Source organism: Cyprinodon tularosa, unplaced genomic scaffold, assembly GCF_016077235.1.
Source record: "Cyprinodon tularosa strain WSP-4 unplaced genomic scaffold, ASM1607723v1 ctg289, whole genome shotgun sequence".
Classification (NCBI taxonomy): domain Eukaryota; kingdom Metazoa; phylum Chordata; class Actinopteri; order Cyprinodontiformes; family Cyprinodontidae; genus Cyprinodon; species Cyprinodon tularosa.
In genome coordinates this window covers 1399053-1418087 of record NW_024038995.1, presented here as the reverse complement: position 1 = coordinate 1418087, position 19035 = coordinate 1399053, and the positions used below count along the sequence as shown (strand labels likewise).

Genomic DNA, 19035 nt, shown 5'->3' with positions numbered 1-19035 from the left:
AATTAAGTCTTATTCCCATTAGTGTACAAGTTATTGTTAACAAGCCAGGTCTTTGGGGTTTCATAAGCAAGAGTCAAAAAATAAAACCAGGATATTTTGTTTTACATTTAATTTGACGTACATCCTCTGAATTCCAACCCCAAAAAAGAAAAACTTTATAAATGGAAGTTATAAATAAAACCAAAAGGGTGCAATAACCTGGTATGCAGAATCCTAAAATGAGTATTTGTTGAATCACCTTTAGGTTCATTAATAAATTTCAGCCCTTTTTGGGTAAAGTGTGTCATCAGTCAACACCTTGGTCATACTTTGCCCACTTTCCACTGGAAAAATTCTCCACATCTTTACTTAGGGACACCAACTCGGGTGATTTCTGGGCTTCATATCAATCCAGACCTCTATTTACACTACCCTCTGAAACCGATCCGTGCCGAGTTTGAATCAGTTAACCGTGCCGAGCTTGGTTCCTTAGGACCATTTACACAGCACGCACCGTTCCTCGCCTCCTAGTGACGATCTATGGTACTCCTGCCCTCTAGAGGTAAACAAGAAAATCAACATGGCGGAAGTTTGTAGATAGTCAGGCGTAGAAGGCAGCCTTTGGTGAATTTCCTTGGCATCGGCTTTTGGGAAGTGGAAACGACAAACAGTCTAATCAGGGCTTACAGACACAGGAAACAATGACAGACGTTGAGGTTCATGGCACTGCTAAGCAGAATCATCCCTGGAAATCGTCTTTCAGGGTAGGGAAGCTTGTATTTTTATGAATGTCTGAAATTTCATGATTATGGAGGCTGACTGTAAGGTGATGACGCGGTCTGCTCATGCGCTCTTTGTTATCTGAGAACTGAGCCAGAACTGAACCACGCCAAGCCATGCTGTTGTAGTACCATGTTAGTGCGGTACGGTTGTATCTGGCGCAGTCCGGTTCAGTTGTGTGTGCCATTTACACTCAACAGTTATCTCGCTGGCTGTTGTATTTGAAAGGAAAATCATTTCCACTTTCATTTTCACTCCATGTTATTTTGAGTCAAAGATATTTTTGTCACTGAATTAATTTTGTTCCCACGTTGAACAAAGTCAGTCTAGTTTTATTAAAATCTGTGTTTTTTCCTGTTATTGAGGGCTCTGCCATGATATTAACTGCTGCAGAGTTATGTTTGTACCCTTCTCCTTATTTCTCTGTTCAGAAAGAGTCGTATGATGCTTTGTAACGTCAGTAAATCCTGGCTTTGGCTAAATTATGCAAATTGGTGAATGTCAGGAAAACCCCGACCTTGGTTCAGTTATTCAGAGCTATTAAATCTGACAGGTGGTGAAAGCTGAAATTAAAATGCAGAATGTATTAAAGGGTGTGGCTTTGGCAGATTCAACTTAATACAGCTGCTTAAAATAAACATTGAACCGTTTATTTGGTCCTGAATCATTTATTTATTTAAGTGGAATTTTTGACCAGATGTTACTTCTGCTGCATGAAGGCAGTCTGACCCCACTGCCTTCCTCTGCTTCGAGTGGGTCTGCTCTCACGCTCTGAGTGACCCAGCAACAGCGCTCTGACACAAAAACACACACAATCCCACAATAACGAGTTATTTCCAGCCATATTAGGGCCTTTTGTTGACTTCCATTTATTCCAGGGACTATATTTATGCCCAACCGTAACACTTAACCCAACCCCCGACCATTCCTGAGCCTGTCGTTGACCAAACTTACTCCCTACTGTAACTCTATCCGTAAAACGACCAGACTTTGACCTTTATAAGGAAACATTTTAGAAACATAGTAAATTTACCAGAACATGCTGTTATTAGTCAATATAAACACACAGATGTGCTGAATAAAGCTGCTCTCTTAAAGATGTCCAAACAAATGTCTCCAGATATTTGTGGATAAACTAGAAGTGGACAGTTGTGTAAACCCTCGCACAGACATGGTATTCTACCCGCACACATCGATGCAAACACACAACAAAAGCACAAAGTGTTGCAACGCAGGAACAGAGAGATGCTCAGACTCATCAGTTTATCAGAGTACAAGGAAATAAACAGCCAGGAGCACAAATTCACAGATGGACTTGGTCAAAGCTGAATAACCGCTGACCCAGTAGATGCATCAGTGTTTCCTGTGCGAGCAGATTTCCAGTTAAACTTGGGAACTGGACATCTTGGCTACCGAAAGAAAACACTTTTATTCAAAATATTTTTGGTTTTTATAATCCGTGTCTTTGCTGTTCATGGGGTTGCTAACGTCTGAAGAGCAGCAGATTTTCGCTGTCGTAACACAGCGTTCTGTGTGCTGTCCATGTGGGGATAATTACTTGGACCTTGGCCCGCAGCCCACACTAAACAACTTTGAAACGCAGTGAAGAGATTTAATGGAAGCCCATCGCTGACGCCGGGTGCTGTTCCCACACATTCTGCTGCTCTGCTATGAGATAGACTGTTAAAAAAACAAATAAGAGGAATTTACCAAAGCATAAAGATGATGGGATTCCTATCCTAATTATATAAATTAGAAATCCAAAAACACCCACCAGTCTTAATCAGGCACAGCAATGATAGATTATTGAGCTAAATTCAGTCTGAGTGTCAGTGTTATTTTCCAGATCTGGATATGATCTGAATTTCCGAACTTGTTGCATATCCACATTTTAAATAAGTTCCTCTATATTTAACACAGCTAATAGTACTGAACAATTTTGACAAAAATCAAAATAGTGATTATTTTCATCCAATATTGTCATTTTATTTTGATTCTGTGCACGTTTTACCTCAGGGTTTCAGTGTTTTCTGTCCCTTCAAAGCTTGCTTGTCAGGAGTCCATTGTTTCATAACTTTGCTGTAAGCTTTGTTTGGAAACAGGCTTGCTTCTGCATGCATGTAAAGAACTGCGTGCTAACTGGAAGCATCTTTACTTTTTTCATGGAAGCCGACCCACTATAGACATATTACCATCACTTATCAGGCTGGAGTTCGAAAAAAAAATGTGTCTCTTAGTCTTAAGTGCTTCAGTGAGTTGAAAATTTCATTTTCTTAAATTATGATTATATTGCAAATGCAATGTATTGCCTAGACCTTTGTGACTTTTGCTCCATCCATCCATCCATCCATCCATCCATCCATCCATCCATCCATCCATCCATCCATCCATCCATCCATCCATCCATCCATCCATCCATCCATCCATCCATCCATCCATCCATCCATCCATCCATCTCACATCTTCACATTAAATGATTGAATATAATATCATTGAATAATAATAATTGAACTTTATTAATCTTACACTGAAGAAATTCACTCTGCATTTAAGCCTTCCCCTTTAGAAGCAGTGGGCTGCCCAGAGTGCAGGCTGTGGGGATCGAACTGGGTACTTGGAACCTCCTCAAAGCACAATTGCACTGCTCTAACCACTAGGCCAACACTCCCCCTCCAATTACATCCCAATTTGGATGTATCAATTTCTTTCATGGCTGCATAAAGTCTAGTTGGGGAAAAATCTGACTTGCCTGCACACAGAGTTCTGACCTTTATCCCCTTTAAGTTTAATTTTTAGACTTATAAATGGATAGGAAAAAAATGAAGACTAAGCAAAGAATTAAGACAAGTAGGCGAAGTTGATGCAGGTCCCTGTATGATGTCTCAGGAAATGAGGTATCAAATACAGGTTTAACAGCTTGTTTATGTGCCGTTTCTCAGATATGCCTCTCCACGTCCGGCGCAGCAGCGACCCTGCCCTGATCACCATCAACGGGCCGTTCAGCGCCTTGGAATCACGAGTCCAAGCTGAAGAGACTCCATCCAGAAAGAACCCGACTCGCTGGTCCACCACTGCAGGCTTCCTGAAGGCTCGCCATTACTCAGGCACAAGCAGCCTGGAGAGGAAGGTGGGCAAAAAAAAAGAGGCATTTTAACTTCTCTAGTTAAAGCTTCTGTAATTAATGAAACTATAAGAATTCTAAACAAATGTTTTGCTTTGGATAAAGTACCTTATTATAAAACACAGCTTTTGCCTTTGAAATAAAAACCTTATTTCTGTGCAGAGCAAAGGTTTAGACACGTACCGCAGCTTGCCGCGGGATGCTGGGACCTGGTCGAATCAGCGTGAGTTTCAGAGAGACACGGCCAGGTCATCGCTCAGTGCCAATCACCCCATGGTGGACCGCTGGCTGGAAAAACAAGAGCAGGTATGTGTGACTTAACACAGTCAGACACACACAAAGAAAAACTAGAAAAGAAATAACCCTAATCCCTGTTCTCGGATCCTCTCATTTTATGGAGAATGAGTAAATTCTCTGAATCCTATAGTACCTTTTTACTAAAATCAGTGTCGACAAAATCCATGGTGTCCCGGCTATTATTACATGACACGTTCAGCTAATGCCAAATAACGATGTACACATCTACTGATTCAGTAGGATTTAAAATGGACCGTTGATGACAGAATATGTTGGATAACTGGTCATGATCATCATTAAAGAAGTTTTTATAGTTCCCTGCTCTGGAACTTACAGCAATTTCAGAATTTACCGCCTGAAAATCTGGAAAAAGGTTATAAAACTGTTCCAAAGAAAAACAATATAATTCTGTAGAGAGGAAATTTAAGTGGAGATGTTTTGTTGCAATACGGAGAGACAAATTTCATATCGGCTGTGAAGGCCTCATCAACACAGCGGCCTGCATGTGTTGATGTGAAGTTTTATATGGATTGTTTCTAATGAGCTCAGAGATACTTAGTTCTGTTTAAAATGACTTCAGTAGAGAAAGTTATTTAGTGATTACGTTGCAGTCTGCCCACACAGTCATAAACAAACCACTGCTTCAGGTTTTCACACATTTTGTTTTTTTGTTGCGCCAACACCTCTGCTGTGTCATTTATGAATTATGAATTACTTTCATAAAGAAGGTAAGTCTTTGAAATAGCTTAGAGATTCATTTTGGCATGCCTGCTGATGTATCCATTGAGGCATTTTGTGAAGCTGCTGTTTTTCTTGCTGCCTAAGATGATATTTCCCGCAGCGGGTTTAGCTCCACAACAAGTTTCCTGCATCTCTCTGAAGCGTTCTTCTCATGAGTTCGTCATCATGTTTCACTGTTATGGGGGTTAAATGGTGCGGCGCACTGCAGGATTGTGTCGTTAGGATTAATAGTCATCTGAAGTCTGTCTTACTTCCTCCTCCAAAGCATCCACATTTTGACCGGCTCCTAACAGCTTCCCATCCCTTTGACAATCCTTCACTTGAGCACTTAGAATAATATTTGTGTGTGGGTGTGTTTAGTGAATGCTTTTTCTCTGTGTGAGGGTTCGAATCAGCTTGATGACAAGAGTTTACATGGAGTGAGCAGCAATATACTTGATGTATAGTTTCCCTCGGTCAAAAAAAAATCTGCAGAATTTTCTCTTCTACCCTCGGGTTCTTTTCATCTGCAGAAACGTGCTCTAGATAAAATAGTCTATCAGTCACAAGCGAATAATTTGGAAAATGCATATAGACTTACTGCTCATGGCAGAAAGTGGCAGAAAAACTGCTTCAAACTTCTACAAAATAATGAGAGTCAGGAAATATTCCTTAAATATATCTTTAAATAGAGAACAAATAAGGAGCTCTCTGGGATTATGATATCGGTCCCTTTTTTTTAGAGTGACTGGGTTGCTTGGGGTTCCTTTAAAGCTGCATAATTTATCTATAAAATATCTCCATTTCAATATAAATGTGTAAATATTAATATTAGAGGGGACCGTTGGAAATGCAATATCCGTTATTAGATTCCAGGTGTCATTAATTCAGTCAGGTGCTCATAACTTGGAGCCATTTGGATGGCGTTTTTCTGCAGTAGTTTTTGACATGGACAATAATGTGATTGAAATATGGTTCAAAATAGATTAAAACAGAAGAATATTCAAAATAAAAGAGTTGTTTTTGGCTTTAAATCGGTCCCTTCTATCTAACCGTCAGACAAATAAGGCTCTGTTACATATTTGATAATTAAGCTTGAATGAAATAAAAAATATATCCAACAAACACAGATGATGGATTCATCCTATGATGTAAAACTGCTTCTTTGGGTAATCACCTTACTGGTCTGCATATCTTATCTTCCTCTCAGCATCAGCTCTATTTGATATTTTTTTTCATTGCTTCAACTAAAGACTTGAGCAGATCGTCCCTTTGATGCTGGTTAAAAAGAGCCCAACTGTTCAATTCATCTTTTTAATTGAAACTCCCATGCATGTTTCAGTTTCAGAGACTTTTTAAATCCTTGACAAGTCAAACTTAGCAGTTAATTCTCAGAAAACAAGTTAGAAGGTCTTCAGGAAGCCTGAAGACCTGGAATCATAAATAAATTCTGGCTTCTTGGAAGCTAAATGTAAAGATTGATATCTGAGGACATTTTACACGGTATGTATATGATATTAAATTGGGTTTTGGATTACAGCTCCTCCAGTTGCCTAGTCTTCTAGTCTCGGCTCTGCTGTAAGTGTTTAACATCTCTCTGATTGAGAAGCTCTCTTTGTTCCAGGAAGGATGTTACAGCACCTCTGCATGACGAGAACCGTGCTGCTGATCCAGATTGATCACATTATAGAACTGAAGTCCCATCTGTTAGCGGATTTATGTGTAATTCTTAAGAATAGTATTCTATATAAAATAACACTATATTAACAATGTGGAATTTCTTTTTACTACAAGTTAGAAATAATAATTGATTGGAATCACAGTTAATCAAGTTAAGATCTAATTTAAATGACTGCATAAAACAAACAAAAGTGAGAGAAAACACCTAGGATGCAGCAGTAATTCTACTTTACTACAGATTAAGGAACTCTGTTTTGATTCATTTCAATTCAGTTTATTTATATAGCACCACTTCACATTATGTCATCTCAAGGCACTTTACAATTCAACCAGATCATCCAGTCAAATTGGTTCAAAGTTTTCTATCTAAGAAAAACCAGCTGATTGCATCAAATCATTGACTAAAAGGCAATCCCTCACACTAAGCATGCTTGTAGCGACAGTGGAGAGGAAAAACTCCCTTGTAACAGGAAGAAACCTCCAGCAGAACCAGGCTCAGTGTGAGCGGCCATCTGCCGAGTGACAGTCAGGGAAACAGGACTGCACTGAAAAACAGGCCAAGCTACAACCTCTTTAAACAAAGGTATTGATGGCAACAGCACAGCTGTTTCAATCCAGGATGGTGTCACAGCTAAATAGCAACAGACCAAATGAAGCTAGTATGGGAACAAGCAAATAGAGCATAATGTTAACAATTGAACTACGGTACCAAATACTTCGGAATGGGAGAACAGAGATAGAATGAAGCAGAATGATGAAAAGGGGTCCCTATGTCCTCCAGCGGTCTAAGCCTATAGCAGCAAAACCATAGAGATAGTTAAGGATAATTTGATAATTATAAGCTTTATCAAGAAGGAAAGTTTTAAGCCTGCCCTTAAAAGTAGACAGGGTATCTGCCTCATAGACTAAAACTGGTAGTTTGTTCCATAGTAGAGGATCCTGATAACTAAAAGATCTGGAAAAATTGCAACTCATTAAAGACCTGACATTTCAGTTTTAAGTGCTTGTGGAGCCCAAACAAATGGCATCTTAAATTCATTGAGTTACTGCTCTTTTGATTGCATCTTTTACAACACATAGTGACATGCTACTAAACAGATGTACCTAATATGGACTTCATGGAGGATATCTTTTCTGCTGAAATCTGTATAAAATCTTATGAGGTCTTTACTACATTTTTCTGGCTTATTGGCTTTTTTCCACAAATGTCAACTGTCGAACTGATACTATTTGGCCCAAATAAACCTAGTGAGCAATGTAGGAAACTGTTATCAAGACTATCAGGAGTATAATAAATTAGAATAGTAAGTGAAAGAAGAATCAGATGCTGGGAATAGAATGGGCAGTGATTTTAATTAGAACGAAGCGGCTCGGGAATGATGAATTAGGGAGAGCAATTTCCTGGAGTTGGTTTCATCAGATCTTCCTAGAATAAATACCATGGAGCAGGCTCGTCTTAGAATAGTGGCGTAATGAAGAATGCCTATTTTACTGGTGGAGAGAATTTAGCTCCGTGGTGGGGCTTTGCTTTGCGACTGAAGTGATCCAGATTAGACCGCGGTGAAATGAATGAATCTGCTCTCTGCTCCGAAGTGGGTAATTGTGAGCTTGCAGCTCGCCAACATGAGCGGAGGGGGGAGGGTAGACGGCAAAAGAGGAACTACAATAGTTTCAAGCTGCGTTCCAGGCTCCTAAAGCTACCAGCTCCCTTTGGCAACAGGTTGGGGGTCGCCATGGCAACAGGCGAGCTGTCAGTCGAGTATGTATTAATGAAAGCTGGTTGGAGGTGCAGCGGCTGGGAAGAGGAATCAGGCCTTCTCTGCTCTGTGTGTGTGTGTTTTAATTGTTTATATTACCGAGTTGTTTTTGCATCGGTGTGTGTGTGTTTTTATGATTAGTGTGTCTTGTGTCAAGAAATCCGAGAAATCTTCGACTGCATTGCAAATCAACCAATTACAGAGGAAGAGGCGAAAAGCCAGCGAGCCTCCTGGAGTGTCTGTAAGCTGAACCTCCAGCAATCAACACAGCAACACACACGTCTCCGGCTGCCTGGGTCAGCCTTCAGTCCTCACCTCTACGGGTAGACGGAGGTCTCTGTGGACTCAAAGTGTCACAGTGTGTCGGCCTGTGTTTGTTAAACACACTCTGCCGCTTTCTAAAATCCCCACGCTTTGTCGGAGCTTGGCTTCTTTTTTTATTTTAAATGACCAATTAATGCCTTTGTTTGGTGTTTGATGTATTTCATCCAAAACCCTCCAGTCAAAATGCTACAACCCATTGAACAAAAGAAACCACAGCTAGACGTCTGAGGAGGTGTAGCTGTTCAAACTTAATGAGAAAATAGTTTCTGTTTGAAAGAATCCTCCTCACTATGACTGAGAAAGGCTAAAGTCATGCAAATTAAAGCAACGTTATGAAAGGGAAATATGGACTCTGGCTGTCCAGATTATAACTGGATTACAGATTTCTATGATTTTTTTAATGATTATTTTGATTGGTCTATAAACAAAGTACAGAAAAACAGTTGTCTCCCGATTTTATTAACAATGCCTCGGTAACATTCGCCCATTTGTCTATTCATGTTTGTTGATCCATCCATCCGTCCGTCCGTCCGTCCATCCATCCATCCATCCATCCATCCATCCATCCATCCATCCATCCATCCATCCATCCATCAACTAACTGAACATTAAATCCTGATCAGTTGTTTTGTTTCCAGATAGCCCGTGTGTAGTATGACCTTAAGTAAAGACCTCCTCCAAATGTTTTAGTAATAATAACTGAGCTGAGCAGGTTCTCCCTGCTTAAATAAAGTTGTTGGTATCCTGAAAATTAGGCTGATATGCTAATTTTTTAGTAGTATAAGCACCCTTTGACTGATATCTGTGCTTCCTCCCCACTGCATTCCAGCACAGACGCTGGTTTAGCTGAAAGTTTTAGAATTACAATTGAATTATGATGATACCTTGATGTCTAATGAGTGTAGCGGCGATGGAAAGAATATTTTCATGCAGATTTACAACCTTAATTGCAAACATGAGAGAAGCACTATGAAAACGAAGGAGTGGCAGCCTAGTGGTTAGGGCATAGGGCTTTGAATCCTGAGATTGTGAGTTTGATCCCCCACTCCCACAGACTGCCACTCTGGGTCCCTGTGCAAGACCCTTAACCTCACACTGCTCCCTGGACGCCTCACAATGGCAGCCCACTGCTCCTCCAGGGGATGGGTTAAATGCAGAGAAGTAATTTCCCTCTGGGATTATTAGAGCATATAAAACAAAAAAAAACATAAACTCCTGCCAGTAAGACTGCCATTGTCTCACTTGGACGCCTCAACTCGTTGAAAATTTTTCGCCATATTTACTGACCTTTCAGACCTCTATAGAAAAAAACGACTAGTGAAATATCTAGCAACTATTTTCTTTTTTTTTGGGACATTATGACAACAGAAGTGTAGCGTCTTTAGGGAGCGAACCCCTCCCTCCTCTAAAACACTGACAGTGAGTCAGACGCAGCAGCTGCAGCTGGTTTCTACTGTGAGAAAGAGAAAGGCAACTCTCCACTTTCGCCATTGAAAAGTGGTCACACAAAAAGCTTCTACCAATCCCCGCGAATTAAAAAGTTGATGTAAATATATATAATTTTGCATATTTTTTCTTCTCGAAACCTATTGAACCAAAATATGTCCTCCCTTATGTTGTGACGTCATTAAATACCCACTCCAGCTGTAATAGAAAACCTCTTATTCTCACCTGCTAAAGGGTTGAAGAACTCTAGTTTTAACCAACATTGATTTGGTTTCTCACAGTGGGGTGTTGGATAAAGAGCTCAGTTTTATTCAGTTGTTTTTTTTACTCCTGCTACTGCGTCCTCGCCTAACAGCCTGCTGAGGGTCTAAGTCACATGTGTCAAACTCAAGGCCCGCGGGCCAGATGTGGCCCGCCATGTCCTTTTATGTGGCCCGCTAGAACTCCCACAGCCGTCATTTTGATGGTTCTGAGATTTTAAAGGGAAAGAACTATATTTAAAATTAAAATTATGTTGCTCATGTTAACTGACTTTTCCAGTTTCTATATTTCCTTCATTTTCACTTTTTTTTTTAATACAATTAAAACGTAAAAAATAAATATGGTTAATTCTACCTCGATCCCCCACAACCGCCATTTTGACGGCTCTATTAGTTGCATTGTAAATTTCGTTGCCTAGCAACCAACATTCTACCTAGAACTTTTTGGCTAATATGGAAAAAGTGGCGTTCAGAAGAAACCTAACAGCGAAACAGGCTTTAGAAACGCTTCAAAATATCGATGATAGTGATTCGGGCGGAGGGGGAGAGACCGATGAGGAGGACTAGGTAGGAAGCGGCTGTGTGACACGTGTGTGTTAGAGCAACAAGCAAGCATATGTTTTCTATGCAACTGTAATTGTCACTTGAATAAATTATAATAAATAATGAGTTATTTAACATTAAGGAGTCGTTAAATTTATTTTACATTACATTCAATTACATTTAGTTACATTTATAAGTTACATCTGGCCCTTTAAGGACAGCAATTACGCTGATGTGGCCCTCAGTGAAAATGAGTTTGACACCCCTGGTCTAAGTTATCTCTAATGGCTTTATAAAAACATCCGCACACTCTGCGTTCAGGCATCTGACTCCCATGGAGGAATGTCCATGCATACAGGTTATTTCACCCACACAGACACAGAGGGGTACTGTCTGTGCTTAATATGTAGTAAACAAAAAAGTTGCACTGCAAACCTTTGTCAACAAAACTCTCCCCTGCATTGCTTTTACACTTAGAAGCATGCATGCTGCACACACATAAGCATTGGAGGGTTGAGTTCCCCAGGTGCACCATGCAGCTTTACAGGGATAAATCATGCAGGCCTGAGCCATACACTCATAAATCACTTCCGACTGTGGGGACGTTCACCTGAACGTGAATGCATAATGTACAGAAAAACCCCAACATGTTCAGAGCTGGTGTCCGATCAGGTTCTCTGTACTCAAGATGTAGCGTTCCTGTTTTTCTCCACCAGGCTTTATGTTTGTTTGTGTTTTGAGGTTAGACCGACGGGTGGAAGTGCTGCAGTGTTTCACAGCAGTGGGGTCTGTGAAGGTGCAGCACCAGCGGCCAGCAGGTGCTGCTGTGGAGCTGCTGCTAAAGTCCTGTTGGTTTTTCTGTCTGTTTTTGTGTGTTTCCATGTTTTCTACCCTTCTGTTTGTGCTGTATGCTGGTGTTGTGTGAATGGATGCACAGATAAATGCTGTAGGTGTGCGTTTGCAGATGTCTGAACACTTCAGTGTTAATCTGCACTCACCTTGTTATAATGAGCCTTTAGTCTGACTCTTTCTCACTTCTCCATCTGTGTTGTGAACCGTATTGTTGTGTCTCACACCTAACAGCTTTCTTTTCTTACTCACCACTCTGTTTCCAGGCTTCACATCAGATCATTATATCTTTTCTCATTGTCTCCATTTACTCCTCTGCTTTCCTCTTTTCTCTCACCTCCAATAATCTCCACTGGCTGCCTTTGATATCCAGTCATCAGATGTAATTTAGCAACATCCATTAGTAACTGTGCTATTTCAGGGTGTTTTAAAACCATCTTGCTGGTATATATGGATAAGTTGAAGGTTTCTAGACTTTCTAAAGTTTAATGAAGTTGATCATAAAAAAAAAAATCAGAACTAATCCCTTATCAAACATGCTTTAGGCTTATATTTAATCCCCATCCTTCACAAGGGTGGACAGAGGCCTGGGTTGAATATTTTGTGGTGCCCAGAGAGTTTCTTTTGTTAGCTCTGAAACATTAATTAGACAGGTCTCTGATGACATGATAGATCTTCATGGTTTATATCTGAACAACAACTCTAAAATATATTAAAGCCCAAGACTCTTCAGTACCTTCTAGAATATTTACTAGCACTGCTGCCTTGCAGCAAGGAGGTTGCGGCTTCGTTTCCTGGCCCGGGATCTTCCTGCAAGGAGTTTGCATGTTCTCCCTGTGCATAAGTGGGTTCTCTCCGGGTACCCCGGCTTCCTCCAACAGTCCAAAATCATGACTGTTAGGTTAATTGGCTTCTCTAAATATCTAAAGGTGTGAGCGTATGCATGAATGGTTGTTTGTCTCTGTGTTGCCCTGCGATGGCACCAGCACCCCTCGCAACCCCACTTTTCTTTACAAAAAAAAAGAGCCAGTGTTGGAATTGAAAGTCTGGAGTAATGTGACCACTTGTGAGGGTCAGAGCTCTGGTAGCGGACGAGAGGCGACAGTTCGCCAGTCCATCGCAGGGCTTATGTGGTTTTATTTGTTTTAATTTATTCATCTTATTCCATTTCTTTTTTTATACACTTTTAGCTTATGGTATGTACGATACTTTGTGGCAGCTGTGGTCGTTTTAAAGGCCTCTATAAATAAACTCTACTTGAGTTGAGTGCTAAGTTTCTAGTCATAATAATGCTATGTACTATGATAAATGGCCATCTCTAGCAGAGACCCAGGAGAAGTTGCTCCAACTATAGGAGGTGCTTGTGGAGCCTCCAGGATTGACAAAGACTCCTTGATAGTCTGATTGGTTCTGATTGGAGGCGGTTTTGTGGTTGCCATGACCAGTTATATAACGTACATTTATTTAAAGCTTTTTACATCTTTACCAGAGGTGCTTATAGAGACATTGTTTGTCTTCTGCAAATCTGAAATGTAAATCTTTTGAATAATTAATCAAAAGTTGGCAGTGTTTCTGCTATGTTGCATGGCTGAAGTTAAACATTTTAACTCTTGCATGAGATCGTCCAGATGTTCAGTGACTTGAAGGTCCTTCGTTCTTAGGCTACAAACTCATCTTCATCCTCTACTTTTTAGAGTTTAAGAATAAACTTTTGCCTTTTTAAAATCCACAGTTTTTCACCTCTTCGCTTATTCTTTAATTTTATTCCTCATTTTTCTTTCTGTCTGAGCTTTTCTTCTCATCACATTTGATCTTTCAAGATGACTGGAAGCACAGTTCTCTTCCCGCTGGGAGGAACATGATGGGATACATGGAGGAGAGAGATGAAAGACGACTCTCATCCTCTCCAGGGTGAGCTGTGCACCTTCGGGGGTTTTCAGTGTGTGCTGCCTGCTGGCAGGACGGCACAGAAACGCGCAGAACCATAAAACGAGGTGTTCGTCATCTGCTACCAGAGTCTAATTACGGCAAAATCAGGCCTGCTCAGGTTGGACAGATGGCAGGTGTTTGGTGAAATGTAATCCACCTGTGGAGGTTTCTGAAGGTTCAGAGTAGTGTAGCAAATCAAAGATAAAAATCTCTGATATGTAAAGCCGCTGTGCTCTGCAGGTTTACGAACAAGAGAGTTTATCAGCTGTTTATGAAACGATCAAAGACGGGATGAGAAGGATGACATCGTCTGTCGCCTTTTATCAGAGGAGAGACTCCAGGATACGACAGAACATGAATGCAGCTGATTATTAAAGTCTTGTCTGCAGTGAAATCCTGCCAACTGGAGAAGATGCACAAGCCTTTGTATCTGCAGTCCATACCAGCCGAGCCCTGAGACTAAAAAATGTTTAATGTCCCTTCATCCTTTCTCTCTACTAGTGACTTGTTTGCTTCTTTGCATGCGTTGATTTCCTCCAGCTTCATTCTCTTGTCCAAAAACATGGAATATCTCCTTAGGGATTATTAGCTGCTTTTAGGTTTAGATCTATGTTGAATGATTTTCTTTTGTTGTTGTCCTGCCATTAACTGTTGTCAAACATTCAGTATAACATAAAAAGGTGATGATCTGTTAACTAAGAGCACCTCTTCTCCACACGGTGCCCAGCAACCTTCATGCGGTTTCTGTGGTGATTTTTTTCCATTTCAAAGTCTGAAAGTTTCCCAAAAAAGCATACAAGAACTACAGAAGTCCTTATTTATTCCATGTCAGAACTGTATGATTGTAAGAACTAATACATGTAAAATTGGGCCCATTATAAAAATACCTCATCAAGGACTTGTCATGCAGCTCTGCAGTGCTTTTAATTTTAGATCTGCAGATTCTGTGGTCTGCATGGTGGGCTGCACGGTGGTGAAATGGGTAGCACTCTTGCCTAGCAGCAAGAAAGTTCTGGGTTCAATTCCTGGCCCAGCGTCTTTCTGCGTGGAGTTTGCATGTTCTCCTTGAGCATGCGTGGGTTCTCTCCAGGTACTCCGGCTTCCTCCCACAGTCCAAAAAAATGACTGTTAGGTTAATTTGCTTCTCTAAATTGTCTATAGGTGTGTGTGCGACCTGTCCAGGGTGTAACCACGCCTCTTACCCGTAGACTGCTGGAGATAGAGGCCCCACCATGACGCTGACAAGGACTAAGTGGGAGAAAATGGATGGAATGGAGACTCGGCTGTCATACTGTCATTGAGGCATTGCTCTGATCTGTATCGCTTGCCTTCAGCCTTGCTAGCAGACGGATGATTGCGTCCATACTACTTCCTGCGGTTAGTTGCGTCTATGTGCCATATCGTGTATTAAACCCGTTAAGAGTGGAGAAGTTGATTGGAGACTTTGGTTTGGTTTTGTTGTGACGTGAACTTAGATGCATGAATTTAAAGGATTAAACAGAACCAGACACTCTTTGTTGGATCATGGTGGAAAGTTTCAGGTCTTCTTGTAGATATTTTTTTAACTCTCCCCATCAGCTTGATGCCTTCCTTGTCTTTAGAATAATTTTTATACCACTTTTACTTCATGAAACATTCGTTAAGGAAGCAGTTTTCTGTATTACTTACATTTTAGTAATTCCTATATATATTCCCAAACACTCTAGCTCCCCCCTCCACCGACCCGAGAACAGCTGGCAATACTGGCTGGATGTCAGAGCAAAGTATAATTATTGCTTCAAACTGAAGAACGAGCAGTTAAAATGTCTTAACAAATGATCAATGCAACTTTTGTAGAGATCAGACTTGAATTACATCTTCATAGTCTGTAGCAAATTACCTTGTGCTGCAAATCATCGATGTAAACAAAGAAAGCATGTGAAGAAAATGCAAAGAGTTATATCTATCTTCACCCCTCCTCAGGTTTAGAAGGAGACACTCTTCCTCTCAGCAGCAGCCATTACTGTTGAAGTCAGTCAGAATAATGGGCTTCAATCAGACTGCTCTGCCTCAGTGTGGGTGAGATTCTTGTCACTGTTAGCTGTCTTGTCTCAAAGGGTTTTTTTCTGTCTTTACCTCTTATTTTGCTCTGTAGCTGCAGCTCCATTGGGAGCCCAATCCTGGTAAATGGTGCATTTTCCAACAAGCTGCAGGAGCGGCCACAGCTCTCCCAGGTTACCTCGTTGTCAGAGCGTCTAGTGGATACAGCATGACGATTACAGCAGCTCCCTTGGATCTGATGAAACATCATGCAGCAGTAGGAACGCGACACTGTAGCTGCAGTTACTGTGAATATGAGACCATGGAGTCTGTTTCAGGTTCAACATAGATAATTTATGCTAGCTGTTTGCTGGGCCTTCAATATCCTAGCTGCACATGCATCCTGTCTGTGGTAATGTAAAAGAATGTGCTGAGCCTGATAGGAAAGTATCAACACAGTAAAGTTTCATGAATCACTTTGCTTCAAAACCAGAGATGTGCTGGACAAACGCCTCCCTGTTCAGTTAGTCATATTTACCATCAGTCTTGGTTATGTCTTCTGTATACAGTAGATGGGTGTACAGAGTCGGCTGGAACTAGAAGACCTAGGTGATCTGGGCGGTTGATACATTCTCAACAAAACTGTTACGTATTGAGCAGCTGATCCATTCTGTGATTTATTGAATAAGAAAAGGATTTTAAAGTCTTTTCTGTAAGCTACAGGAAGCCAGTGGAAGGACTTCAGAACCGGGCTGATGTGCTCTACTTTTGTAGTTCTAGTGAGAACACTGGCAGCAGAGTTTTGGATCAGCTGCAGCTGTATGATGCACTTTTTAAACAAACATATCAAGGCACTGTTGTAATAATCAATTCTACGAAATTTAAATGCATGAATAAGGTTTTCTAGATTCTGCTTGGTCATTAGTCCTTCAATCCTGGAGATGTTCTTCAGGTGATAAAAGGCTGACTTAGTAACTGCCTATATGTGTCTCTAGGGCTACGTTCACACAGCAACCTGAAGTGACCCAAATCCGATTTTTTTTGCGCACATTCGACCTGAATCTGATCTTTTCATGGCAGTCTGAACAACACAGATACGATTTTTTCCAATGTGACCCAGGCCACTTGGCTATTTGGTCCTGAATCCGATACAAATCTGATCTTTTCAAATGCGACCTGGGTCTGAACGGCCTGGTCAGATTCATCCGACCTGAACGTCATTAATACCCAACAAAGGTCACTATTCTGAGTCTTGCTACACAGAAGCGGCAAGAAAAACAACAACCATGGCAGATGATGATGCAGAGAGCAGTATTTACATTTAAACATATTGAAAATATTGTGTTTTATGGTTGGAAAAGACCGCTAGATGCGCGCCGGCACTACCATCCATATTTACTTCCGTAAACACAGAGCACACTGGCCTGTGACGTCATTGCGTCCTCTACTGTGCATGCGGGACACTTGCGTTGTATGACTGCAGTTCACACAGGAGATCACATACAAATTGCATATATTTGGAAATATGAACGGCGACATAAAAAATCGGAATTGAGCATCAAGGCCTGCAGTGTGAATGTAGCCTAAAGGTTCAGGACTGAGTCCATCGGGCATTAAGATTTAGGCCATAATCTGTGCTTTCTAGCTGTTATAGCTGAACCTAAACAAAACAGACTTCGGGTAAAACACAATGCCTCAATACTTTTTAAAGTTCAGCTTAATACTTTAGTCAGTTTCTGACAATGTAACTGTTAAAAAATGTTATTAAGGAACACAAAATGCTATGGATGATAAAAGTAAGCTTTATGTTGAATCAAACAAAACCTTTATGTCTTTTTCCTAAGTTATTTCAACCATCTTTTGCATTTCTTAATGCTTAAACATAAAAATAGTTGCATTTTTTTTTAAACAGCATGATTTAAACCTTGCCTGCAAGCTGAAATGAATATTTAAGAAAAAAGATAAAAATGACACCCCTCCATAAAAATGGTGTCATCATACTTGTAACTTGTAAACAATAAACTATTCACAATAGAACAGAAACCCAGACGACTAACAGTGGGAAGTATTGAGTTTAAGCTTGTTGGGAGCAAAAATGATTGTAAAGTCAGTTGCAGGGAGGAAAAGTCATAACACTCCTGTGTGCATGGTGCAGCATTGTTACCCTAGGAGCTCTTCAGTTCCACAACAGCTTCATGAAGAGTTGGGAGATATTCTCCAACAGTAAAGTTGTTTTGACAGTCTTGCCCACCTGCACTGGTTTGAAGGAGCATCCTAAAACAGAGCAGGCCTTCCTGCTAAGCTGCTGCTCCAGCAGAGATTGGGTTTAATAAATGGATGAAGCTCAGATTCTTATAAAAGCTTCTACTTTTTCTACTATTGTTTTTGTATGTTTTAAACTGCTTTCGTATGCCGTTTATTCTGTAAAGCTAAGGAAGAAAAAAAAAGAAGCATAGAGAGAGAACAGAGGATCTAACAACATTTGAAGATGAAAGTCTCCCACCTGTCATTTGCCATCCTGTGGGTGAGCTTTGTCACTGTTTGTTGTTCCTCTGCACAGTTCGTCTCTGCCTGTCCTCCCTGTCTACCTCTCTGTCATTCTCCTTCAGTCCCTCTCCATCTGTTTGTCTTCCCCGTTTTCTGTCCCATCACTCACTTTATCTCTTCTGCACTCTCCAGAAAAGCTGTCCTCTGATGCATTGCTCTGAATCATCCCGACGATAAAGCTGTTTGATATAAAGTGAACCAAACCATGAGAGATTTAAACCAGCACTGAAGATGCTCAGAAACTGCTGCGTTTACCAGTGAAGCTTCTAGGAGTCAAAAGCAGAGTAAACTTTGCTTGTTCTTTACAACCTTCAGCTCTTAAATGGAAACTAATGGCTGAGTTTGCTGCTGGAATTAGTGGATTTTCTGCAGACTGCAGCACTGAATAATTAGACATGCAGCTGGAAGAAGCACTCTTATGGTTGAGAGCTGATACTCATTTGAATTTTTATTTTCTTTTTTAGGTAATTTTGTAAAAACTAAACTTATATAAAAAGCAGAATAAAAAATGAAGAATATAATCCAAGGTGTCATACAGCATATCTAAGTCTACCCTCCTAATCTTGTGGTACAGACTGGCATTGTCTGCAATTAAGTTTTCAGTCCCAGGCCTGAGGACTGTAACCCACTAGAGTATTTTACTGAGATAAGACAGAAAGCGACCAAAACATGTAGCAGCTACAAACATTGTTAATGTGATCAGTCATGGTTGCGCTCACCTTTTGTTCCCAGCTGGTGTGAAAATATACTAAACAGGAGAATTTATCTCAGATAAATACTTCCC

General features: G+C 40.6%; 1 protein-coding gene across 4 annotated transcripts in view; it reads left to right on the top strand.

The window, feature by feature from the left end:
* Nucleotides 1-19035, top strand: part of LOC119787130 (partitioning defective 3 homolog) — a 349189-nt gene that overhangs the window by 127214 nt on the left and 202940 nt on the right. For all 4 annotated transcript variants that reach the window (XM_038290773.1, XM_038290770.1, XM_038290772.1 and 1 more), the window contains exons 4-5: nucleotides 3699-3886; nucleotides 4043-4186. In XM_038290773.1, coding sequence (XP_038146701.1) covers nucleotides 3699-3886; nucleotides 4043-4186 — 332 coding nt within the window. The remainder of the gene's footprint in view (nucleotides 1-3698; nucleotides 3887-4042; nucleotides 4187-19035) is intronic.